The sequence below is a fragment of the Polypterus senegalus genome, chromosome 12 (assembly GCF_016835505.1).
Source record: "Polypterus senegalus isolate Bchr_013 chromosome 12, ASM1683550v1, whole genome shotgun sequence".
Lineage (NCBI taxonomy): Eukaryota > Metazoa > Chordata > Cladistia > Polypteriformes > Polypteridae > Polypterus > Polypterus senegalus.
In genome coordinates, this window is record NC_053165.1 from 14,859,078 (window position 1) to 14,886,365 (window position 27,288).

The window sequence follows — 27,288 nt, forward strand, 5'->3', positions numbered from 1 at the left end:
TAGTACTCATATGCCAGCGATACTACTAAGATATGGTATCGCCAGTTGGGCAGCAAACACGTGGACTCAGACCCCTCAGTTGTCTCTTTTCTCCTAATTAGCAACCAAACAATAATGAGACCGAAAACGAGCCGCCACATGACCAGCTCCCCTGTGCCCATCACACAATATCTGAAAGTAAAAAAAGGTGAAGGCCTCAGTAAGGCTGATCTCTCAGGTCACCAAAACATTTTCACATTGGTGTTCTTAGAAAAAAACAGAAAATCAGCAGTTTTGGAAATGTCTGCTGTGGCAGAATGAGAGCAGCAACAAGCCGTGGAATGAAATAACGGGTTTAATTACCAGCAAGAATTGGCTTCTCATTAAGAGATCGGCTGGAGTGAAATTGGTTGGAGTTTGAAGGCCCAATTTAGCTGGTCATCTGTTGGCTCTTTTTCATATCACATTTCTGTTTGGCTGCCATTTATTGAAGAAACGAATCAATTCAGAGGACTGAATCCTTAAAAACAGGGCTATTAAAATGATGGGAAAAAAGTTAATTAGCAGTGAAAACTGGTCACTGATTGGGAAAAGGGTCAGAATGAAAACCTGCAGCCACTGCGACCCTCCAGGCTTGGAGTTTAACATCCCGCCATAAGGGATGGCAAAGGTGAACCCCAATAAGGGTGAAACGTGTGTTGTGTACTCTGTTATTTGGCAGGTACTGTATCATACTGTATATGTGTATTTTTTTCCTTAAGTCAACGTAACTTTTAATTTTCTAGGTAAAGCAACACATCACATTAAAAATGTCTACTGAATCCAGTTAGTAAATTATTTAATTGTACAGTTGTACAAGAGGTAAAAATAAAGATCGTCGTGTCTCTCACATGAATACAAAAGACTGAGGTTCGCGGCCTCATAGTGTCTGAAGTGCGCGGTCTAAAACTGTCCTGACTGCAGCCAGATACTCCTCCATGTTGCCCAAGTCCCTCGATTCTACTTTCTCTGCCCTTTCAATGTAGTTTGGTTATCATTTGCAAACCTGACAATTAATTACATTTTACTAGGGACTACAGTCGCCGGAGCATCTTCACACGAACACACTTCTGTAACTTACAGTGGGTACGGAAAGTATTCAGACCACCTTCAATTTTTCACTCTTTGTTATATTGCAGCCATTTGCTGAAATCATTTAAATTAATTTTTTCCCTCATTAATGTACACACAGCACCCCATATTGACAGACCAAAAAAAGAATTTTTGAAATTGTTGCAGATTTATTAAAAAAGAAAAACTGAAATCTCACCTGGTCCTAAGTATTCAGACCCTTTGCTCAGTATTTAGTAGAAGCCCCCTTTTGAGCTCATACAGCCATGAGTCTTCTTGGGAAAGATGCAACAAGTTTTTCACACCTGGATTTGGGGATCCTCTGCCATTCCTCCTTGCAGATCCTCTCCAGTTCTGTCAGGTTGGATGGTAAACGTTGGTGGACAGCCATTTTTAGGTCTCTCCAGAGATGCTCAATTGGGTTTAAGTCAGGGCTCTGGCTGGGCCATTCAAGAACAGTCACAGAGTTGTTGTGAAGCCACTCCTTCGTTATTTTAGCTGTGTGTTTAGGGTTATTGTCTTGTTGGAAGGTAAACCTTCGGCCCAGTCTGAGGTCCTTAGCTCTCTGGAGAAGGTTTTTGTCCAGGATATCCCTGTATTTGGCCGCATTCATCTTTCCCTCGATTGCAACCAGTCGTCCTGTCCCTGCAGCTGAAAAACACCCCGACAGCATGATGCTGCAACCGCCATGCTTCACTGTGGGGACTGTATTGGACAAGTGATGAGCAGTGCCTGGTTGTCTCCACACATACCGCTTAGAATTAAGCCCAAAAAGTTCTATCTTGGTCTCATCAGACCAGAGAATCTTATTTCTCACCATCTCAGAGTCCTTCAGGTGTCTTTTAGCAAACTCCATGCGGGCTGTCATGTGTCTTGCCTCTCCTCAGTGTGTGGAGACAACCAGGCACTGCTCATCACTTGTCCAATACAGTCCCCACAGTGAAGCATGGCGGTGGCAGCATCATGCTGTCGGGGTGTTTTTCAGCTGCAGGGACAGGACGACTGGTTGCAATCGAGGGAAAGATGAATGCGGCCAAGTACAGGGATATCCTGGACAAAAACCTTCTCCAGAGAGCTAAGGACCTCAGACTGGGCCGAAGGTTTACCTTCCAACAAGACAATGACCCTAAGCACACAGCTAAAATAACGAAGGAGTGGCTTCACAACAACTCGGTGACTGTTCTTGAATGGCCCAGCCAGAGCCCTGACTTAACCCAATTGAGCATCTTTGGAGAGACCTAAAAATGGCTGTCCACCAACATTTACCATCCAACCTGACAGAACTGGAGAGGATCTGCAAGGAGGAATGGCAGAGGATCCCCAAATCCAGGTGTGAAAAACTTGTTGCATCTTTCCCAAGAAGACTCTGGCTGTATTAGCTCAAAAGGGGCTTCTACTAAATACTGAGCAAAGGGTCTGAATACTTAGGACCAGGTGATATTTCAGTTTGTCTTTTTTAATAAATCTGCAACAATTTCAAAAATTCTTTTTTTTGTCTGTCAATATGGGGTGCTGTGTGTACATTAATGAGGAAAAAAATTAATTTATTAATTTATGTTATAAACACTGACATAATACATTAACATATTATAGTGGACTATAATATTACCATTTCCCCTGAATATTAAAACACCCCTGCGCTCCACAGGTTGTCCAATGCAGCAGCCTGTTGACATTTTAACAGCTGACTCTAATTCACTCCAGTCTCAGTGCTGCCTACCTATGAAATACGATCAGGACCAAAACGTAACATGCACGGCTTGTGTAATCCTGGGTTGAAAAAACGCAATATTGGCCACTGATTAGGTTACTTCATTTAAAAACAGAGACATAAGGCAACCAGATGGGCATGAAATGAATTCCCCGCTCGCCCCGGTCATTGATGACATGCAGGGCAGTGTGAAACCTCTCCCTTCTTATTTGATTTTCAGTCTGTCACCAGCTCCAACTAAAACACAGCAGTTGGTACTTTTCTCAATTCCAGATAAAACAGAGGAGAGCCATTATTTATGATTAGCTAGCAATCCGATGAGTAGCAAAGTTCAAAAAGTTCTACAAGCATGCGTCACTTGAATTCATTTGTGATGTATGCTCATCCCCTTTAAACACCGTAAAGGACAGACTGAACAGCAGTAATTTATAAAATCGATGGGCTACTGCAGCGTCGGGATAGCAGGTGGGCCATGGCCGACCCTGGATGGAGAACCGAAAATGCTTTGACAATTGTGCTCGACTCACAGTGACAGCATCGCATTTGGATCGTGGCCAACCCCGGAGAAAACAAACTTATCCACCGGTCTGATGATCAAACTCGATTCATGCTGCCAGCATCGTAACTAGATCACAGCTGACCCCAGAAAAACCCCATTCACTGCACGGCTGACCACGGAAAAACCCCATTCACTCATCCAATGATCAGACTCGTTGGATTACAGCCGATCATGGATGACCTTCCCAACCCCAGCTCTGAAGATCACACCGAATTCACCACTGATGACCATGACTGATTCATCTAAGGCTCTTGTGATCGTACGGGAATCCACTTTTGATGATCAACAACAATAACAGCAATGTATTTCTTGTATAGCCCAAAATCACAGGGATATCCTTAACAGGCCCTGTTTTTTTGACAGTTCCAAGTCTTGACTCCCTAAGAAGAAAAGAAAAATCTACCAGAAAAATCTCCACTCCACTCCACTCCACTCATTAGACCATCATGCTAAATTCACAGTGGTTAACTTCCCCAGTGTGGCTCTGGAACACATTGGGCTATTATATTAATCTAGCAAGCCAAGAAATTGCTACCAGACGAAAGAACGCACACAAATCCTCATCACGTCACCAAAAAAAACTCAAGTCTAACATTAGCTGGGTGATGTAACTGGCATCTTGAAATTCGCTTTTTCTTTCACCAGGGTTGCGTTCTGCTCTGTGCCCTAGATGGGCAACCCCATGACCCTGAACTGGATTAAGCAGGGATGATGATGATGGGCAGATGAATCAGTGGGCCCAAGACCAGAGCTAACATTGGGTCAGATCCATCCATCCATCAATCCATCCATTATCCGACCTGCTATATCCTAACTACAGGGTCACAGGGGTTTGCTGGAGCCAATCCCGGCCAACACAGGGCACAAGGCAGGAAACAAACCCCAGGCAGGGCACACACACCCACACACCAAGCACACGACGGGGACAATTTAGAATCGCCAGTGCACCTAACCTGCATGTCTTTGGACTGTGGGAGGAAACCCACGCAGACACGGGGAGAACATGCAAACTCCACGCAGGGAGGACCCAGGAAGCGAACCTGGGTCTCCTAACTGTGAGACAGCAGCACTACCCACTGCATCACCGTGCCGCCCTGGGTCAGATCAGATCACATTATACAAAACAACAGAGACTGATGAACTAAACAGAAGAAAAATCAACAAAGTTGTGCTTCCTTGTGTGGCTTCATGTTTTGACAGTTTAACGGCTCCCAGAGTGTGTGGATTTATGTAATACTTCCTTTTACTTGTCCTCTCCTTTTCCTCCCTAAATGCTAGTAAACTGTTTCCAACCCCTCAAACGTTAAAGCATTTTAACAGGAGGCGGCCACTTACATCAGCATGTGGGGGTCACTTCATGAGTCAAGTATTATCCCAAATATTTTTACTGCTTCTTTGATTTTATTCTAAAATTTGTTGGTTGCTACTTGCGACTGGCACTGTACCTCTGAGGCTCGGCTGTTTTCCTTAAAAGTTTAGGCAGGCACACCATGAGTGGTATCCCCCCCTTGGGTTCACAGTATTCAGTTTCTGGCTTACTCTTTGGAATAACCGTAGATCAGCAGATAAGCACACATGGCAGAGAACATGAGCTCAATTTGATTCTCCTTCCCTGAATATTCATATTGCACCTCATTGGCCATCAGAACATAAAAGTTTGACATTCTGTCCGTCAAGTTTGTTGGCTAACAGCTACGCTGTTGCAATGTCCCTTTGGTTACTTCTCAAATGTTGTCTGTGTTTCCACTTCACCTCCATGACTCTGCTTTCTTTTCCCTTTCTGTAAAGAGATGCTTTCTAATTTGTGTCTCAAATTCACGTCTCTTTACTTTCCACTGCTGTTGTTGAGTACTTTAAAGGAAGGCCAGAATAGACTGGCTTCTCGACTGGGATGGATGATTCCTTGCCTGGCTAAAGGGCCCATGTTGTGGACAGAGGGCACTAATGGAAGGATGTTCCAGTTTAAATGGATGGTGTTCCCTTTCCCGGATGGGATAATGAAACAGAAGGAAAGAGGGACTGCCTATCAGAAGCCATATATTCCCTCCACTGCACTAGGTGGCGACACTCTTTAACTGGATCACCCATGTGCCCACTAGTGTTAGACCGGTATTAAAATTTTCCATCTCAGTCTTCTTCTTTTGGCTGCTCCCTTTAGGGGTTGCCACAGCGAATCATCTTTTCCATATCTTCCTGTCCTCTACATCTTGTTCTGTTACACCCATCACCTTCATGTTGTCCCTCACCACATCCATAAATCTTCTCTTAGGCCTTCCTCTTCCCTGGCAGCTTTATCCTTAGCACCCAATATACCCAGCATCTCTCCTCTGCACATGTCCAAGCCAACGCAATCTCGCCTCTCTGACTTTGTCTCCCAACTTGAGGTGACCCTCTAATGTCCTCATTTCTAATCCTGTCCATCCTCGTCACGCCCAGTGCAAATCTTAGCATCTTTAACTCTGCCACCTCCAGCTCTGTCTCCTGCTTTCTGGTCAGTGCCACCATATCCAACCCATATAACATAGCTGGTCTCAGTACCATCCTGTAGACCTTACCTTTCACTCTTGCTGATACCCGTCTGTCACAAATCACTCCTGACACTCTTCTCCACCCTGCCCTGCACTCTCTTCTTCACCTCTCTTCCACAATCTCCATTATTCTGTACTGTTGATCCCAAGTATTTAAACTCATCCACCTTCACCAGCTCTACTCCCTGCATCCTCACCATTCCACTGACCTCCCTCTCATTCACACACATGTATTCTGTCTTCTTCCTACTGACCTTCATTCCTCTCCAGGGTCTCCTCAACCTGCTCCCTACTCTTGCTACAGATCACAATGTCATCACCAAACATCATAGTCCACGGAGGCTCCTGTCTAATCTCATCTGACAACCTGTCCATCACCATTGCAAATAACAAAAATCTTCCATCTCAGTACCAGTGTCAAAACGATACCAAAGCCAATAGCAGATAACTCTCCCCCATTCCACATGTGTCTCCCTGCTCCGGCGTCCAAATGCTCACCCTGATCTGCCGCACTTTGCATTTCATTACAATGAGCAGCATGTGTGGTATTGCCTGTTGTCACACACGCGCGCACGAATAGGGGACTGCCAAAACTGGCAGCCTAGCTTGACCGTAACACAGACGTCTCCCCATGTTGTGTGGTGTAGGAATGCACACTGTTTGAGCAAAGCACCACCTGAGCTCCCAAAATTTATGTTCCTACCCCTCCATCATGTGACTAATGCACCACAATTGCTGTACAGCAACAGAAAGAAATGGGAGGGGCCAGCGGAAGAAGGAACATAAGAGGGTGGAGCCTAAACCCACACCTGAAAACCGAGGCCTCGGACTCTAACAATATTTGAGTATTAGTTTTAAGTTGGACTAAAGAAGGATATCAGCTTCCTGATGAATTGCTAAAGATGTGAGACAAGAGAAAAATGTAAAGAAGTATGGCAGAAAGGCCATAAATGGGATGGCTACGAATATAAAAAGGGACATACACATTTGTTTATTTGCGTGGAAACAATCTACTATATAACAAAGTGCTACTCTAGATGTCTGTGTCTGGTCCCTCCAAGCAATCTGATTGGGCAGCTTAGCATTTTTGAGATTGGTCAGTTTTGGCTTTGATGACGTGATGAATGGAGCAAGCGCTGGGCAACAGAGGTTGAGACATACAAAGATACTGGTAAAGGTGTAGGAGGCACACTGAAAGTCGCCTTCAAAGACGGGAAGTATTTGCAAGAATACGAATGATGCTTTCACAGTTGGTAATGGGGGTCCCTGTCTACAAATGGGGGTAGTCAAAATGAGGACAGGAGGCAAGCAATGTGCCTTAAAATGGCATAGTCTGAGAAGCAGGCTTTATGGGAATGTGAGAAAAAGAGACAGCACTGGGCAAGAGAGGTCCAGGTACCTGTGGATACCAAGGAAAGGTGTACAAGTAACACTGGAGGTATAATTAGGGAAAGAGATATTACATATTTCAAAATGTCTTCTACTACAGGAAATGTGCCCAATACATGAAGTTGCAGTCAGTACCTCATACACAATCCATAGAATTCCACCACACGGTTCACATTGCTTTTCTTAAGCTATTGTTCCGAGGATACCTCCAAATTGACACTTTGCACAGAATGAAAAGGTAATTAGAATAAGTCAGATTACACCTTCTAAACCACGAAGCAATTCAGACCCAGAGGCTACAGACTCTTGTAATGCCGCACTGTAAACACAAGTTCTGCCGTGTGGTAAGCAGCTTCAGGGCGCCGATTAACACCTCTGATTGTCTCCTATATGAGGCGGCTTGACGAAACACACGGCACACAAGTCTGTAGTCGACAATCAGAGAAATCAGAGGTCGTCAACCCCTCCACCCAGGGGATAGTTTATATCCACTTAAGAGAAATATAACAAATATATACAACTTCAGAGTCGTATTATTATTTTTAAAGGTGGCATCCCGGCCTTGTAGCTGTGTTTGTGGAGTTTCTGTGTTACAAAGGCGTGTTGGATTTCATTTCTGACTATAAGTTGGCCTTGTAGGAATGGGTTCTGTGTGCAACTGTGCCCGCCCGGAGACAAACTGGCAATCACAACAGCAGGGATTGGGTATGGACCAGCTTAACGTTTAGGAGGTTAATGGAGATTCAGTGCGAACATTCAAGATCCACATCCACATGATCCGGTCCAGTATCACGGGAGACTAAACCTGCTGTATCTCTGCAGCACTTGGCTCAACGTATGGAAAGAAAACCAGTCCATCATGTGGCCCACTCGCAAGCAGGGGTCCAGTTTGGAGTAACTCCTTCCTTCCTTGATCTGCTCACCCCCATTTATCATTAACATGGTAGAATTTCTGCCACTTTTTTAAATAAGAAAGTATGGACATTTCATAACTTCAAAGATCTGGACTTGATTCTTGTCCAAGTTACTGTCTGTGTGCCCTGATTTTTGACTTTTTCTCATGTTTTTATCTTGTATTATTTTTTTTTTATCCATGTTCATAGGTTTAGTAATAATTTTCAAATGATTCATCTTAGTTTTGTTCACTACCATTTTGTCTCATGGCAGCCTTTCACATTGGTGGTTCCCACGCAGAGCGGACCCCAAAGTGAAGTGTATGACATCATAAAGATTGGTGCAATGAAAGCAAAATTATCGGAGTTTGATGGATTGTGATAAAAAAAAAAAAATCGGGAGTGGTCTCCCCTAGACTTTCTTGTATACTCAGATAGTAAATCGCAAGACAATGATTGTATTTTTAGATTATGTTCATTACAGAACCATTAACAAATTAAATCAAATTAATAAAAGATTGAGCAATTATAAAACTAAAGTTAAATAAATAGGACTCTGCAGTTGCATGAATAAAAGCTAAAGTACCACTTCCGGTAAACAGAAATAGTGCAAAAGTTTATCAAAATCTTTGCATCAAATTTTTGGACGATCTCAATACTTTGTATACAAGAAAGTCAGGTGGGGCTAAAACATTGAGATTCATTAAAATCTCGACTTTGAACCTTTAGACAATTCCAATATTTTCCCTATACTTCATATACAAGAAAGTCAGGGAAGTCTAAAAGGTCGAGATTCATTACAATCTCGACATCGAATCTTTGGACGATTCCAATACTTTCCCTATACTTCATATACAAGAAAGTCAGGGAAGTCTAAAAGGTCGAGATTCATCAAAATCTCGACTTCGAACCTTTGGACGATTCTAATACTTTCCCTATACTTCGTATAAGAGAAAGTCAGGGAGGTTTAAAACATTGAGATTCATCAAAATCTCGACTTCGAACCTTGTATGATTCAATTACTTTTCCTATACTTCGTATAAGAGAAAGTCAGGGAGGTTTAAAACGTCGAGATTCATCAAAATCTCGACCTCGAACCTTTGAATGATTCCAATACTTTCCCTATACTTCGTTAAGAACCTTTGAATGATTCCAATACTTTCCCTATACTTCGTTTATGAGAAAGTAACGATTTTGAGAGTTATTTTTCCATTATTGACTTGTCTTCTGCTAACTTCTTACTTACTGTGTTTTCAGTAGAGTTTTATGGTTTGCGGTTTGGGTTTTGATGCTCTCACTTGCTCTTCTGGTTTTGATTCATTGCTTGTTTAAATAAGTCCGCTGCTTGTCGGGGTATTCAGACTGGATACTACCTTATCAGCGTGCATTTGCCTGTTTTCAATGTATCTGCACAGAATTTTCTTGTTTTTTTACTCAATAACAGACACTGTATATGCAAAGTCAAATGATAAACCTAAATCGGTCCAGTGTCAGGTAAAGCAGGTTTGATAGTGGATGGACAGATGAATTTTAGATAGATAGATAGATAGATAGATAGATAGATAGATAGATAGATAGATAGATAGATAGATAGATAGATACTTTATTAATCCCAAGGGGAAATTCACAATATAAGTCAATTTTATATAAGTCTGCACATATTTGGTAGATATGAAGGAACAAAATTTTACCAATGAATATTTCTGTTTAAACTTATAAATAAGCAAAATAAAAATGTAAGAATTTAAGCACATTCACACTCTATCAGTCCTATCTTTTTTAACTTTCCACTAAGGATTAGTGCCCTCATGGAGATTAAACCATTTTTCCATCAAAAAGTTTATAGGAACCTGGCACCTCTTGTAGCAGTAACAAGAAACAGAATATTTTCCTGGAAGAAGAAGGCGGCCCACCGCAGAGCACATTCATTCAAAACTAAATGATCACGGAGTGCATTATAAGATATGGCCGATATGGTCTGGCACTGGAGGCCATCAGTAAAGACTTCTGGACTTTTTATTGACTTGCTTTGTGTCAAACTGAAACTCATTCACTGCACAGATGGAGCATAAATGTTTTCTGAACGCAGAATAACATGAAATGTAGGCTGAATTAAAAAGATAAAACAGCAAAGCCCCGTACAAAAACTGTGAAGCATCTTCCCTGAATTTTGGCAGGAGTTTCAATATAATTAAGTTGCTTTCTAAGCAAGGCTTTATTTTTTTTTCCTTTATTGTAGAACTAAATATATGGCCCCATGGTGGTAACAGATCTACAGAGCACACCAGCATTTAGTGGTTTCCACCACACAGCACTTTAGAATACAATCCTGTTATTCTTTAATGAGGAAAAGCAAACCTGCATGAAGAGAGCTAATTGTCGCAGATGAATGTTTGACAATCGGAGTACAGTTGGGGAAAGACTTCAGCTTCAACCCAAACCTTCCAAAAAAACACTTCCCAAAATGTCCACTAGAGCCCCCAAACCACCTGCCCATAAGGACAAACACAGAATTCTTACAGAACAAAAGGATTTATTTTCTCAGGATGCTTTGTCACACAAATGAAGCTCTAAGAAGCACAAGTGGCATAAAGGAGCTGCTTAAAATAAAAAGGCAAACAAACGCGAATGCAGCCCATAATCCAGTAAATCGCACAAGCGCAGCCAAACACAGGAACGAACCAACTCCGGGGGGCATTCACAATGAAGCGTCAGGAACTGTAGGGAGACCCTCCGGTTAGGGAGAGTGGAGGGAGGTTCATGGCGGTGGTTGTTCGGCTCTGTGTATTGTATTTACCCTCTTTTTTTGACACCCACTGCACACCCAACCTACCTGGAATGGGGTCTCTCTTTGAAATGCCTTTCCCAGAGTTTCTTCCATTTTTTCCCTACAATGTTTTTTTGGGGTGGGGTGGGGGGTTGTTTATTTGGGGGTGGGGGGCATCAATAGACAGGGCCTGTTAAAGCCCACTACAGCACTCCTTCGTGTGATTTTGGGCTAGACTAAAATAAATTGTAATTGCAATTGTAATTGGCAGGTGGTTTCATTATTGGGGGACCACCCACAAAATACATGGAACACAAGACGGGCGAAGAAAATACAGAGCAGACAAGCAGCAAAGGTAACATTAACATCAATAAATGGCTCAAAGACGAACAAAAAGGACACAACACATGGATCTGAACCCCAGCCAGGGGAGGAACCCTGACCAAAATATAACACTTTGGGGGGCACAGAGTGGCGATGTGCTGAATGTCGATTGACATATGTAAGAAAGAGTTGGACTGAACTTTGTACACGTGGAAATAATCTGCACTCCATTAGTCACCATTTCTTTCTTTCTCTTTCTTTCTTTCTAACCTGAATAGGTTTCCTAAGACTATCACTGTCATATTTCAAAGAAATGAATGTTAACCCCTTGTTGCCTAAATTTATTTACAGTTATATAAAAAAAGAAATTATTTGTGTTTTTGCTGTCATTTAAGTGGAGATTGATAATTTTGAATATAGCACACAAGCAAACAGCAAGCTGGTAAGTATTTTTATCATGGCACAACTTACCTCAAATTTGGACAATTTCTCGAAATTAGCAGCCAGAATCCATGTGCACAGCCACACCAACAATTTGCTTCCAATCAGGCGGATGTAGTTTCCACTACGACTGCTAGATGGCGTGACCAGTGCTTCCAAAATAATCCATGGTATGTATCGAATACGCGTCAGCCAGCATTGACGGGATACATACTCTGCCTTGGCTGCATTCAGGCCGGAAGCGGTTTGAAGCAATTTGATGACAATCGTCTACAAGGGGTTAAGGTAACTGGAGGTTGCAATTTGACTCAATAGATGTCTATGAGGCCAGCAGGAGGCGCTCACCCTGTGGTCTGTGTGGATCTCAAATACCCCAGTGCAGTGACGGGGACACTGTGATTTTAATAAGGTGGCATCCTTCAGACGAGACGTGAAACCGAGCTCTTGACTCTCTGTGGTCATAAAAGATCCCTGGGCGTCCTTCGGGATACACCACGGCCTGGTCATTTTGGCACCCTAATCATTCCCTGTCTGTGATTGGCGCTCTCTCTTTCACCTCTTTGCCACCTAACAGCTCATGTGTGGTGAGTGTACTGGCACAAAAATGGCTGCCGTCACATCATCCAGGTGGGTGCTACACAATAGTGGTAGCAGTGACGAAAGCACTCTATAAATTTAAATAATAATCATTATTCTAATTCTAATTATTATTAGTTTTGCCTCATATGCCTGATCACATCTTTCTTTTGTCTCAGAGTTTTTCCTCTCCATCCTCTTGCTTTTCTAGCACAGAGGTGCTCATATTAGCTTAAAGGAATACCCAAAAATGAAGTAATCAATGCAGACCTCAGCATATTCAGCATTAATATTTGCATGTAGTAATAAATCTCAAAGCATGTGTCATTCCAACAGATGGCGTATCACAAACATTTATAGTAATAACATACATTACTACAAATGTTTATGATGCGCCATCTGTGGGAATGACAAATGCAATGCATATGTCTGCTAGATGCCATTTGGTATGTGGGGCCAGGGCATCACATGCCTATTCATAGGCAACACCCACTAGCTGGCATTTGCAGTGTGGACTCTGTGTAGTGTGAATAATGCCAAAGCCCCAGGGCATGCAAGTTTAATTCAGCCACAGCTTGCTAGAAATCAGTATGGATAATAAGACACTTAATCTTTATTACTCCAATGAAAATGTGATGTCACTTTCTAACCCGCTTTATCCAGACTAGGATCACTTGGGGGTATAGCATGTCTCAGCTAACACAGGGCGCATGGCAGGAACAAGCCCAGGGCAGAGCAGCAGTTCATTGCAGGGTGAACACACACACACTCTCTCGAGCCAATTCAGCATCATACACGTCTTCAGACAGTGTAGGCCCATATGGACATGGGGAGAACATGCAAACTCCAAACAGGGAGGACCCAGGTGGTCTCCTTACAGCGAGGCAGCAGCACTACCACTGCATTACTGTGCCACCCCTCCATTGAACATGGTGAATTAAAAATGAAACTGAAGGAGCACCGAGTTTTCTCCATTCCCTGCCTTCAGTGAGACTTCAGGAGGCGGCTGAGTGAGGTCAGGCTCTCTGCCCAGGAGAGCGTATTTCTGTCATTGACACCATTCTCTTCATACAGTATTTGGGTGAGTGAATTGTTCATCTTATCATTTTCTGTACACTTTAGGGTATTTATTTTGGGCAGTCATAGTCTTGTACGTTTCCAGCAGGAGTCGCTGTTATTCAGGAGGGCCTGACAAATTCCAAAACAAGGAGAATTTAAAGCAGGCTCCATCAGCATGAGGATGATTTGAGGTTCATCTAAACTCAATCAGTTGCTGTAGCTGCTCTGCCTTCCCCCAGCAGGCTCTCGTCTTGAGTGCCAAGTTTATAAAGACGATGTGTGTTTAATCTAAAGTTTAATGCCTGTTTCCTGTGGCTGATGGGTGCCAGAACTGAAGGCTAAGCGAGAGGTCAGGCGTGGTGCTGAAGTACAACGACCCGTCTGGGAAGCTTGAGACGTGGCTTTGTGCCAAGCAACTGAAAGCGCTAGAGAAAAGAGTTTAAAAGTTGAATATGCTCATGTTATTTAGGGCCAGCTTGAGGGGAAGTTATTAACTCGCAAACAGACATTTCCTCTCTCACACCAGCCTGCACATTTGCTCACTTAAGTCAAGAGGCCCAGACATTCAATGTATAGATGAACTTCATTAGACAAAAATCAGATCCTGCAATCCTTTCCATTTTTGTGACATGCATTATAAAATGTTACTCTTGCTGGAACTGCTCTGGAGGTTGATTCATATTGCTCTCTCTTACTGCTTTGTTTTTAATTGTTCTTTAATTTTTAAATGTGTATGTACATAATGGAAAATGCAAAAGGGCACCTATTGCCGTTGTCACATCTCTCTGCCTCTCCACTGCATGAAACATCTCAGCTGTTAGTACACCCATTTTATTGAAATGTTGTATAATTATTATTCAAGGAAACAATGGAGTCCTCTCTGGGCAGCACTCTCTGGTGGCATCCAGAAACTCCAACAGGGCTGCCATCCCAAACTACAAGCAAACTACAGTGGGTACGGAAAGTATTCAGACCCCCTTCAATTTTTCACTCTTTGTTATATTGCACCCATTTGCTAAAATCATTTAAATTCATTTTTTTCCTCATTAATGTACACACAGCACCCCATATTGACAGACAAAAAAAAAGAATTTTTGAAATTGCTGCAGATTTATTAAAAAAGAAAAACTGAAATCTCACCTGGTCCTAAGTATTCAGACCCTTTGCTCAGTATTTAGTAGAAGCACCCTTTTGAGCTAATACAGCCATGAATCTTCTTGGTTTTAGATGTAACAAGTTTTTCACACCTGGATTTGGGGATCCTCTGCCATTCCTCCTTGCAGATCCTCTCCAGTTCTGTCAGGTTGGATGGTCAACGTTGGTGGACAGCCATTTTTAGGTCTCTCCAGAGATGCTCAATTGGGTTTAAGTCAGGGCTCTGGCTGGGCCATTCAAGAACAGTCACAGAGTTGTTGTGAAGCCACTCCTTCGTTATTTTAGCTGTGTGCTTAGGGTCATTGTCTTGTTGGAAGGTAAACCTTCGGCCCAGTCTGAGGTCCTTAGCACTCTGGAGAAGGTTTTTGTCCAGGATATCCCTGTACTTGGCCGCATTCATCTTTCCCTCGATTGCAACCAGTCGTCCTGTCCCTGCAGCTGAAAAACATGATGCTGCCACCGCCATGCTTCACTGTGGGGACTGTATTGGACAAGTGATGAGCAGTGCCTGGTTGTCTCTACACACTGAGGAGAGGCAAGACACATGACAGCCCGCATGGAGTTTGCTAAAAGACACCTGAAGGACTCTGAGATGGTGAGAAATAAGATTCTCTGGTCTGATGAAACCAAGATAGAACTTTTTGGCCTTAATTCTAAGTGGTATGTGTGGAGACAACCAGGCACTGCTCATCACTTGTCCAATACAGTCCCCACAGTGAAGCATGGCGGTGGCAGCATCATGCTGTGGGGGCGTTTTTCAGCTGCAGGGACAGGACGACTGGTTGCAATCGAGGGAAAGATGAATGCGGCCAAGTACAGGGATATCCTGGAGAAAAACCTTCTCCAGAGTGCTAAGGACCTCAGGCTGGGCCGAAGGTTTACCTTCCAACAAGACAATGACCCTAAGCACACAGCTAAAATAACAAAGGAGTGGCTTCACAATAACTCTGTGACTGTTCTTGAATGGCCCAGCCAGAGCCCTGACTTAAACCCAATTGAGCATCTCTGGAGAGACCTAAAAATGGCTGTCGACCAACGTTTACCATCCAACCTGACAGAACTGGAGAGGATCTGCAAGGAGGAATGGCAGAGGATCCCCAAATCCAGGTGTGAAAAACTTGTTGCATCTAAAACCAAGAAGACTCCTGGCTGTATTAGTTTAAATGGGTGCTTCTACTAAATACTGAGCAAAGGGTCTGAATACTTAGGACCAGGTGATATTTCAGTTTTTCTTTTTTAATAAATCTGCAATAATTTCAAAAATTCTTTTTTTTGTCTGTCAATATGGGGTGCGGTGTGTACATTAATGAGGAAAAAATGAATTTAAATGATTTTAGCAAATGGCTGCAATATAACAAAGAGTGAAATATTGAAGGGGGTCTGAATACTTTCCATACCCACTGTACATACAGCTCTGCGGGTGTCAAAACAGAGGAACACTGGCACCTTTTATACTGGGTGTCACACACACGCGATTAGGGGGCAGCCAACGGGCCTGATGGAGCACAAAAGAACGTGAGATAGGGGTATGGAACAGCATATTTATGCCTTTCTCTCTTCCTCACCAGGAAACCCGAAAATCTGAAGTCGTCACATCAGTCATGGATTCTGTGCTCGAAAACGCCTTCCCGATGCTGGAGATAAGCTAACTTCCGCATTCCGTCCATCACCGATTCATCCGTCTTCCTGTGATGACTTAATTTGGGGTCCCTCTCCAATGCCCTCACCTCTGGCCCTAGTGATGACGTCATCCTCACTTCCTCTATCTCTGTGATACTTCCGGCCATGACTATATAAAAACTCAGTCTACCGTTTTTTCTTTGCCAACTGTTATAATTTGTACATTTTAACTGGTGTATCAATGCCAATTGGCTGCCTGATCCATCAACACTATATAGGGACAGTTCCCCAACCTTTAATCTGTTTTCTGTGGTATTATTTCATCAAATGGGGTATGAACTGTTCTTGGTGAGCAGTATCCCCAGTCCATTCGTTATATCTTATATACCACATCTTATATACATCATATATAAGATATACCATATCTCATATCTTATTATATATGGCCAGGGGGAACACCCATCTGTCCTGTTCTTCCATAATGGCTTCCTGGTCATGTAAGGCACCATATTCACCTCAGTTGGACACCAGTCCACCCATTACATCTATCACAATAGATAGACGGATAGATAAATAGATGGATAGATAGAACTTTACGTGACCCCCAAGGGGAAATTTGTCTTTTTTTTTATAACTAGGGGGCTTTGCTCACCAATCCACCCTCAGCCTGCGCTACGTGCCAGCCACTTCGCGTCTCTGTCGCTAGTGTATGTGGATTTCACTTTCACCAATCAACAAATCTTTTAATTCTCACAGATACGCCTCTTCATTGGGAAACACTACTTTTCCCTGATGGCAACACGAATTAGATGATCTACAAGTCTCCGAGTTAAACTTAAGTTTAAATCCGAACAATATATTCAATCTCTTTTTGTTGTTCCGCTATTTCACCGAGTAATAATTTCCGTTTGTTTGCGCTAGCAAGATCTTTACTATAATTTTTTTCAGACTTTCGAATTTTAGTACTTTCATTACCTCTAACCTGCTTTGCGTGTGTATCACACCAACGTTTTTGAATTCTTTAAGACGTTCTACTTTGTAATCTACTCTTTGTCTTTTATTTCCGGCCCTGGGTGTGGTTAAATCTCTTGGCAAAAAGGCTTGTCTTGCTGTACGTGAAAGTATCTCTCTGAAAAAGTCACGTCTCGTCCCAGGCTCAAAAGTCTCGTCTCATCCCATGATTTTTTCATTATAATAGAGAGATACATTTTCTGGAATAGATAGATAGATAGATAGATAGATAGATAGATAGATAGATAGATAGATAGATAGATAGATAGATAGATAGATAGATAGATAGATAGATAGATACTTTACTAATGACATATAGAACGTAGCTAAAAGTATTGGTACCTTTACACTTAAATGATGTCACAGCTTAAGGACTGCCCTCAGCCTATATACGAGGGGGACGGGGGGCAAAATTTCACGGAATCTACCAAAGCACAGGAGTAGGTGAAGTTCTAGAATGTGTCACTAGGTATCGTATGCCTACAAGCCTGGAGATTCATGCCACTGAGTGGCATCGTGTTGAGTTGCTCGCGTGCATTGTTGCTTCATATACCATTTGTGTTCACCAGATCTTGTACCTTTGAATTCTTTTTTGTTCTCGAAATTAAAACAGACACTGAAGGGAAGATGATTTGCTGCTGTGGAAGAAATCCTGGCTAAAGCTTCAGGGTCGCTAGGTCAGGTCAGATTGGAGAGTATGCACCAGTGCAGTACGTTGCTGCACCCACCACCTTGCGAAAAGACAAGGCGCTAGACAAGGTAACAAAAGATGAGAGTACAGAAAATGTTAACAGGAATGGGAAAAGCACAGAGAGACGTGGATTACAGCTCAAGGAGAGGAGATTTAGGGTGACAAAAAGGAGATTGCTGTAAGTTTTATAATATATACTTTTTTATGACAATTATAGGAATCTGTGGGTCTGCCCCCCGTCGTACGTGAAGCTGGGGAGCAGGTCCTTCAATGATTAACTAGAATTCATTCTGAGTATTTGGAGAAGTGCATTATTTTTCTGGTTCCTGTCTTGGGTTTACGATTACTGGATTTGCTGGTTGTGAATTGTCCATTTTAGGAAAACCTTTTGCTATTTCTCTTCTATTTTGATTATATTCAAATACATATTTTTTATATTTATATTCTTTGTGGACTTATTAATCAAGTCAAAGGTTACATAGCTTTCCTCTCACTCCTCATTTTGGTATATTTTGAACTTTAAAAGCCTGGTTTTCATTTTTACGATCTGGAAAAGCCTGCCAGTAGAGTTTGAAGGGTCAAGCTGCCCGGGGTGAGGCTTACCTTTAAGCAGGCCAGTAAAGACTTTGGCCTGATTTTCGGGGTCTTTTGGAAGCTCACACTCTTTTGCTATTGTGGAAACACATGCAATACCAAAAAAAATGTGGACAAATCCGAACATCGTCCTCTCATAACAGGCTTATGTTACGAGTTTGAGATTTTTCCGACCAGCTGTTTTAGCTCTAGGCCATCCTCAAGAAACTGCAACATATAGACAGACACACATCTATCATCGAGATATCAACGTTTTCTGTATTGGGGACCCTAGAACATCGAGATCTGTTGAAAACCAGACATTCTTGACAAATCTAAAACTTTCACTTCTCCCCCATAGATGATAAGTTATATTGAGGGAGGACACAAAGCAAAAAAAACACACATGAAAAATAATACTTAAAAAAATAGCAGAAAAAAGTCAAAATAAACATAAATCAAGAAATAAACTCTAGCCTCGTATTTTAAATGTTTCTGTCAACCTCAGTGCCTCCAACTGATGTAAACTACGCACACCATTTCATTTTAAGAAGCTAGAAACTCCAAGGAAAACTAAAGATAACAATTTCCAACTTATTGGATGACTTTATAAAGGAATTCAACTGAACTATCAAGTGATCGTGCTTAAGCAAGTTGAAAATACAAATAAATATCAACTAGCCAAGTTGATTGAAGGCACACATGTAAACCTTTTTAGACTTCTAAGCCGCTCTTGGTGTTTAATGAACTGCCTGCCAGGGGGGATGTGTCTGCTCGGATAGTGTAAGTCAGGCACTTTTGTAACGAACAGACATCACGCTTTAAACCAAAGTGCAGCCTGCAGCCATCTGTACGCTCTTTAATTATAAAATATTAATCAGGTGGGGAATCGGGCTTGGCACGTGTTGAAAACACTGCAACCACTGAAGTCCTTACATGAAGAAAGTGGTACGTCGTAAATGAACAGGAAGCCACTGTATATTCTGATTTAGAGCTACATCAATGCTTATTGCAATAGCGCATCCCAGAGGGGCTGGATGATGTGCCAGTCCAGCACGAGGCATTCACTTTCTTCCCTTTTTCTCTATTTTGTGATGCATCAAAGCCAAGGTTTCAAATATATTCAATTTCTGTCTGTTGTCAAGGCCAAGCAAAATAAGGGGCAATGCCAAACAGCAACTTTAAGGACTCTCATCACAACCACCCTGGCAAGGTCTGTCAGCCACCCGCCTCTAACCATAACTTGCGGCTTTTCAGAAAATTTGTAACTTGTGAAGTTTGTATGAAATGTGACAAACTTCAGGATCGATCAATGCATAGGTGGGTCACTCACAACTTCAATTGTGCTTCATTCTGCTTTATACTTTAAATAATGTAAGCTGCTGGTAGAACCTGCAAACCAACGGCTGACTTGATGTTGCTTACGGCGGGGATTACGACACTCCTTACTTACCTTGTATACCGGAGCAGCGCTGGGAAGGAACTGAGCATAGTATGCTGTCGCCAGATTGATGAAACTGTCGCGGTACAAGCTCAGCTTTTTATGGCCTTGAATGACTTTGTACAACTCCAGGCACACGAGACCAACGACTGCCGCTGTAGTGGTGGCAATAGCTGGGATGATCTTACCGACAATCAGTTTACTCTGAAGGAAGCAAAAAGAAACAAGAGAGAGATACATGTAGGCTGAGATGGAACGCTGTGGAGAGTAAAGCACAAACCAAACATCTTCAATGCCCGCTAAAACTGAAGTGGTTGCATTGAAATAATCCGATGCTTTGGTTATGAGGAAAATGCAACATTGGGAAAGTACTAAAATAATAATTTCAAGAACAATAAATGCTTACTGTCTGGGGATCACACCAGGACAAAAACAGTAGAGTAAGGTCTTGTATATCATGACGTCTGGGCTAAGGAATCAGGTAAGGAATAGGGGCTGGAATGATGTCAAACCCTGGGGTTCATACCCGACTCTAAACTGTCCACTTAGTAATATGTAACTGACTGAGATGGTCACAGTGGAGAGAGAGGGACAACACGCACATTGGGTCCACTTGTATGGCATGAATGACAATAAAGTTCACTTACTTACTTACTTACTTAAAGCACAGGATGATCTTGGATTTAAACAGATCAATGCTGTGGTAGAAAGTGTTTTTGTTTTTTCTACCTATCAATAAACTCAAGCCGTTTTTGTTTTAATGGCCTACAAAAGCTCATTCATGCTTTTGTCACATCTCGTTTGAATTATTGTAATGCCCTGTATATCAGGATGTCCCAGCTGGGGCAGAATGCAGCTGCTAGAGATTTGACTGCTAACTTGTGAACATTGCAATCGAGCTCCAGCCTCACTGGGTCCAACATGCTTTAGGCCTGCACCAAGTTAACATCACCCTGAACCCAAATCTTTAAACGCCTGTCAGACAGCCTCGGTGTCACACATCCCTCCTAATCTACTAATAGCTGTGTTTGGTGGGCTCACAGAGGGGCATAAAGTGGAGAATGATAGACAAACTGTAATGGCCTTTACCTCACTATTGGGAGGTGGACTTGTCTTGCTCAACTGGGACAACCCTAGCCCACCTTTTTTAAGTCAGTGGGTAACTGATGTTATATGCTATATAAAACTGGAAAAAAATCCAAATTCTCACTTAGAGGATCTGTGTACTTGGAGGATTTACTGAATGTAGCGTGTCTCCTCACTTAATGGTACTGACACATTGTATTAGTTCTTCTGAGCTCAAAATGTGTTGGCAGCCTTCAGCTGATATGCACCTAAAATCTGGAATAGCTTTACTGATAGAAATTCACCAGGCTAATGTGGTGGAGCATTTTTAAAAAAACTGCATGGCATTCTCATACATTTTGTTAAGCTATGTGTGCATTAACTCTTTGAGGGCTGAATATTTTTACCAAAAAATCATAGTTTCTGAAAAGCAAGCGTTTCCCACAGAAATCAACAAAAAACATCTGTTGCTGCATGTTGTGGCTGCCAGTTTGGCAAGAATGTATGGCAGGCTTGTAGCCAGGCTGTCTTTGCGTGGCTGGGACAACGTCACAGTGCATTGTAATCTGGTTTCTACCTCTTGTCATTGTTAAGTGGCAGTCTTCCCTGGCGAACATTGTCAATGCAATGATTAGCTGGGGACCAATCAGCTACGCATTCACTTTGATTTCTTGCCAAATGTCAGTGCCATTTTTGCTGTTGTTTGTGCCTTGCTACTCATGCAAGCTCAGGAAATCACGGTCAAACCAATGAATCTAACTTTCCTTCTAGCAACGGAGTCCAAATAAAACATAACAGTTATGTTAGTCAGTCGTCAAGTCCTCCTTTAGACAAAAGTCAACATCAGCCCTGAACGAGTTAAATTATCATTTTCATTAAGGCTATGCAATCCCTACTATTCTTTCCTGTACTCTTTCTGGTTTTCTGTGGTGGCGATCCGCGCCACCTCCACCTGATCAAAGCACCGTGCAGTCTCTACATTGATGGATTGAAGGTCCGAGGTCCACATGACCATCGTCATCATCGAATTCTTCCACACAAAGCCTGAAACCCATAAGGCCTGACTGAGATCATTTCTGTGAGGTAGAATGCCCAATGGAGGCTGGGTGGTCTCTTGGCCTTGGAACCCCTGCAGATTTTGTTTTTTTGTCTCCAGTCCATCTGGAGTTTTTTCTTTCCACCTGGTTATCGTACCTTACTTTATTCTTTGTTAATTAGTATTGCCTAATCTTATTTTTGCTTCATATACATGTTTCCTTCTTCGTCCTGTAAAGCACTTTGAGCTACACCACTTGTATGTGCGATAGAAATGTTGTTGTTGTTCTCTTTTCAGTGTCCAACAATAGTCGGCTAGAATCGATGGATTCCACTTGCCCTAAATTCCACTTTTCCATCATGGCCAAGTCCCGGTGAAACCTTTTCGCCGCGCTCCTCATGGACAGCACCAGAATTAGCAGGGATGAAGTCCACCTGAGAATGCAGTAAATGAATCTATCGTTTTGCACATCCTGGTTTTGTATGCTTGAAGCACGCTGGATGGTGTTTGGTGCTCCGAGAAGTATCACATCAGCATCAGCAAGCGATGAAACACTCTAAATTCAGTAAGCGTTCGTTTCATGTTTCTACAAATTCCTACGTGAAGCAGCTCATCTGAAATAATATCTGTCTTCGGCTTCAAGCTATCCATCATAATCACAAAAATTTTATAAAATAGGAAATTAAAAAAAAAAACAAAAAACCGCATTGTTCAGTGTTACTGAGTAAGTTATGGTCGATGCTATTCCACTATCCATGCTGCTTAATCCAATTTAGGGTAGTGGGAGGCTGAGCCTGTATGGGGGGCACTAGTCACAAATATCCACAAACTCACTCATACCAGGCCATTTTAAAGATCTTTGAGAGGATCCTGGTGTGCTCTGAGAAATGGGCACCAATACAGGGAGAATGTGGCGCCAACTGCAGGCTGGGATTTGAACGCAGCATCACTAACCCGAGTGTCACCATACTATTGAGTTGTGGGTCAGGCATGCACACCAGAGGGTCACCTTCCAGGTTTACCAGAAGTAAGTGACACCACCCCGGGGCCAGAGGGGGCGCTGTTGCCAACACTGTCATCTCTGTTTTCATTCACATTGGTGAGGAAATTTTTTCCCTTCTGGCCAGAGTCCTACAAAAGAGTGGACACCCCAGAGAAAGGTGTCTGATTTCGGACCTACCAGAATGGTGCCAGCGAGGGAGACCCACTCGATCGAGCTGCTGCCCTTAAAAGAAAAGTCATGGAGAGCTGCTTTATGTTTCTGTTTAACTGCCATTAAGTGTTCTTTTTGTTTAATATTATTGGGGTTAGGAATAAAAACGGTGACCCTGCTGACACCCTAACTTCTCCTTGACATCCACGCGTGTCCTTTGACCCGTCCACAGGACATACAGCTGCAGACTTTTTATGACTTTCCACTACGCTTTATTCTCGTGCCACTTTTCCTTTTAACTTGATTACTTCAGCGGTGAAACGAGACTTGCACGTCTTCTATAGAAATCTATAAAATATTGTAGCTTTAATGAACAGTTTACATGATGAAACTCGTTCTGACCCTAATAATAAAATAGAATAATAATAATAATAAAAATCAAAAATCAAATCAAAACCACAAGCTGAGTAACGCTTGCACCTGGACGCCATGCGTGGAATGTGGTGTATCTGACTTTATGAAGACAAGCTTGGGCAGGCAAAGCAGATTCGACATTAAAAAGTGGCTTCTATTGAGAGGGAGAGAGAGAGGGGAGCGGGCTCTTTCCTGGAATTCTGCCCTCCCCGCCCACTCAAACTGGCATATGACAAGGTGGAAACCGGAGGCCAGTGCCACTCTCCTCCACACGAGACGCCATACCGCTGCTGCCCAAAGGCTCCAGGCCTGGCTTAACCCTGTAATCACCCGAGGTGTGTGTTTGTCATACAAAGGAGTGCGGGGTTGGGCGAGTGGGTGGGATTTGCTCAGAGAAGGTGACCAGCCGAAGACAATGGACTCCCAAGCCCATCCCAGTCGTGAGGATTTAGGCTGCTTTTAGTGTTGCCCTGAGGTTAAATGCAGTGACTGGCAAACATGGCAGAGAAGGATTTGCACCCCGTGAGTCATTCCATTTGCTCTTTTGTCTTTGTTCCCTGAATTGCTGTCTCCAGTAAATGACGGGTAGTTGGTCTCACCTTGTGGCGGTCAGCGGGGGGAATGTAGTAATTTTCAGCTCGGAGGTTGGAGGCAGCAACAATAAAGTCTACATGCAGGTTAGTGTCATCATCCTGGAAAAAAAAATCAGAAAATAATACAAGCAGTCAGGTCGAGGGCCTTCTCAATTCTGGGGACAAGTTTAACAATTTTTAAAAAGCTCCCTAAACCTTGCTACCTATTGTTTGAACAAAACAAACTAAAATAAAAAATATTTAAATTACGAGTTACGTCTAAAGAGAACTAGAGTTGGCTATACAGTAACCTACCAAGTGATTAATTAACAGGACGACAAAGCCCACGTCATTAGCGTGAAGTCTTGTGCTCTGAGATCACACATCGGCTGCTTTTGAAGACCTTCTTATTGCTTTTTTGGATTTGATTACTTTGTCATACTGGTTGTTGGCCTCGTGAATCTTTCCCTGACATTCATATTTTGTTTTGTCTTCATTTTGATATAGTTGATAACAGCGTTGTGCACTAGCTAGTTCAAAGCAGCGCGTTCATTGAAGAATGGTGAACTTAACGTAACGTATTTGCAAGGGAAGAACCTGAACGTGAGCTATAGTTCAGTTTAATGTGACATTCTGGATCTGGTTTAGGCGCAGATTAAACGTTTTGCCTTACCCTGTAATGTAAGGGTCGGAGCCGAATCCAAATACAGCATTCGGATAAGCACAAGTAATGGATTTTTATGAATATTTATTACGTACGAATGTTTTCACATTTATTTGTATTCGGGGAAAAATAACGTCAAGTCAAATAGGCGCTGTCTGTGTTTGCCTGCTTGTGCTTAAGCTGCAACCTCGCTGACACGATCACACGGTGAAGCTCTGCTTTCGCTTTTATGAAAACGTTGGACTTCACGAGGCCACTTTATATTTTTCACTGTTGGACATGCAATATGTGATGCGAATTTTGAGTGTAATTGGTTATTTCACCTACACGCTGGTTCCACAGTCACCATTTGTATCACACGGTTAGAAACAGAGCGGTAATTTATATGTATACTTGCATCTGTTTCATTTCTTTTTTGACCGGGAGGATATTAGCATATATGGTTATACGTGTTTGTTGCTCGGTGTAACTCAATAAAGTGTATTTAAATAAAAAACAGTATTTATAATTATTGTATTTTATTCAAGAACACCATAACGTCAAGAACACCTCAGCCGGAAAAGGGTGGAGTGCCCTCTCAGGGTTGGGGGGGAGATCCTGCCCCAAGTGGAGGAGTTTAAGTATCTCAGGGTCTTGTTCACGAGTGAGGGAAGAATGGAGCATGAGATTGACAGGCAGATCGGTGCGTCGTCTGCAGTGATGCGGGCTCTGCATCGGTCTGTCGTGGTGAAAAAAGAGCTGAGCCGTAAGGCAAAGCTCTCAATTTACCAGTCGATCGACGTTCCTACCCTCACCTATGGTCATGAGCTATGGGTAGTGACTGAAAGAATGAGATCGCGAATACAATCGGCTGAAATGAGTTTCCTCCGCTGGGTGTCTGGGCTTTCCCTTAAAGATAGGGTGAGAAGCTCAGTCATCTGAGAGGTGCTCAAAGTAGAGCCGCTGCTCCTCCGCATCGAGAGGAGTCAGATGAGGTGGCTCGGGCATCTGATCAGGATGCCTCCTGGACGCCTCCCTGGCGAGGTATTCCAGGCACGTCCAGCCGGGAGGAGGCCCCGGGGAAGACCCAGGACACGATGGAGGGACTATGTCTCCCGGCTGGCCTGGGAACGCCTTGGGATTCTCCCGGAAGAGCTGGAAGAAGTGGCCGGGGAGAGGGAAGTCTGGGCTTCTCTGCTTAAGCTGCTACCCCCGCGACCCGACCTTGGATAAGCGGAAGAGGATGGATGAACACCATAATAGCCTAATATAAGGCATGCAAAACTGAAAAAAGTAAATTCATGGGTCATTTATTCTCACTCCTTAAAAACTACAAAATGAACTGAACATGAACTAGTTCAAAATTGAAATGGTGAACTATGAACGTGAATTTATTCATTTGAATCTGTGTGAACTGAACTTTGAGGGAGTTCTTGTGAGGTGTGAACTTGCACAACGCCGGTTGATAATTATTGGTGTCTTCTCCCGATGCCATTTTGTTCATTTTGATTGCCACTGTTTTCTGTTGTCTTGATGTTGCTTTGGAAATGACCCAGAAGTGTGCACACATGACGTCACCTGGTTAATGGTATAAAGTAGTGGCTCCCAAACTCGGTCCTGGGGACCACCTGTGGCTGCAGATTCACAATAAGTGATCTCATTTAGTTAGCTGGACTTTTTTTCCTGTTCTCTTATTCTGCATTCAGAAAAACACTGCAGTATGAGTTTTTCATGATAAGACCTTTACAAATATTTTTGTTTTAACTAAAGCTTTAAACGTTTAACTCTTTTGTGTTGTTTTCCTATCATTTTCCTTTAATTATGTGTAGTCTGCTCCTTTCATTGTACCCAAATAATGACAATGAACAACAAGCAAATCAGCCACCTGGGCGAACAACACTAAATGACCAAAGGCTGCCACTGCTTCAGCGTCAGATACACTAATTAGTAATAATGGAAAGGAGGAATGGAGATCAGGATGAACATAAATAAAGAGTAAAAAAAATAAATTCATATATAATGCTTAATCTTTATTAAAATGTATTAACACCTCTACCTCTGTCATTTCTTCATTGACCCCAAATCACAGAAACTACGAAATAACAGCTCACTTAATTAGGCTGGGAGTCCAATTAAAAACAAGAGGTAAGTTGGAAGAAAAATCCCGCAGCCCCAGGGGGTCCCCTGGACCAAGTTTGGGAACCACTGGTATAAAGTTTGCACTTGGCACTTTGTCATTACCCAAGTTTGATGAATCGTTCCATTTAGACTTTGCACTTACTTTAGTTATCGTTTTTATGGTCGGACAACCATCTTCTCTCTCTTTCATTTTTACTAAAAAAAATTGAATTTTATCTTGTCTTGATGAAAAACACTCAAGGACAGCAGTTGAAATTAAGGGGAGTAGCATTTAAAACTGAAGCCAGGAAACACTTTGTTTTTTTAAACACAAAGAATTGTGGGACTCTGGAACAAACTACTGACAAATGGAGTTGAAGCAGAAACCCTGACAACCTAGATAGAGTGTACTTCTACTTAAAAGAGTTAGAACATTCGAACATGAGAACAATCTGGACGA

General features: G+C 42.5%; 1 protein-coding gene across 5 annotated transcripts in view; it reads right to left on the reverse strand.

Annotated features, from left to right (window-relative positions):
• Positions 1-27,288, reverse strand: part of uba7 (ubiquitin-like modifier activating enzyme 7) — a 289,490-nt gene that overhangs the window by 168,156 nt on the left and 94,046 nt on the right. For all 5 annotated transcript variants that reach the window (XM_039770998.1, XM_039771000.1, XM_039770997.1 and 2 more), the window contains 2 exons: positions 24,095-24,187; positions 19,840-20,031 (listed from right to left, as the gene is read on the reverse strand). In XM_039770998.1, the coding sequence (XP_039626932.1) occupies positions 19,840-20,031; positions 24,095-24,187 (285 nt within the window). The remainder of the gene's footprint in view (positions 1-19,839; positions 20,032-24,094; positions 24,188-27,288) is intronic.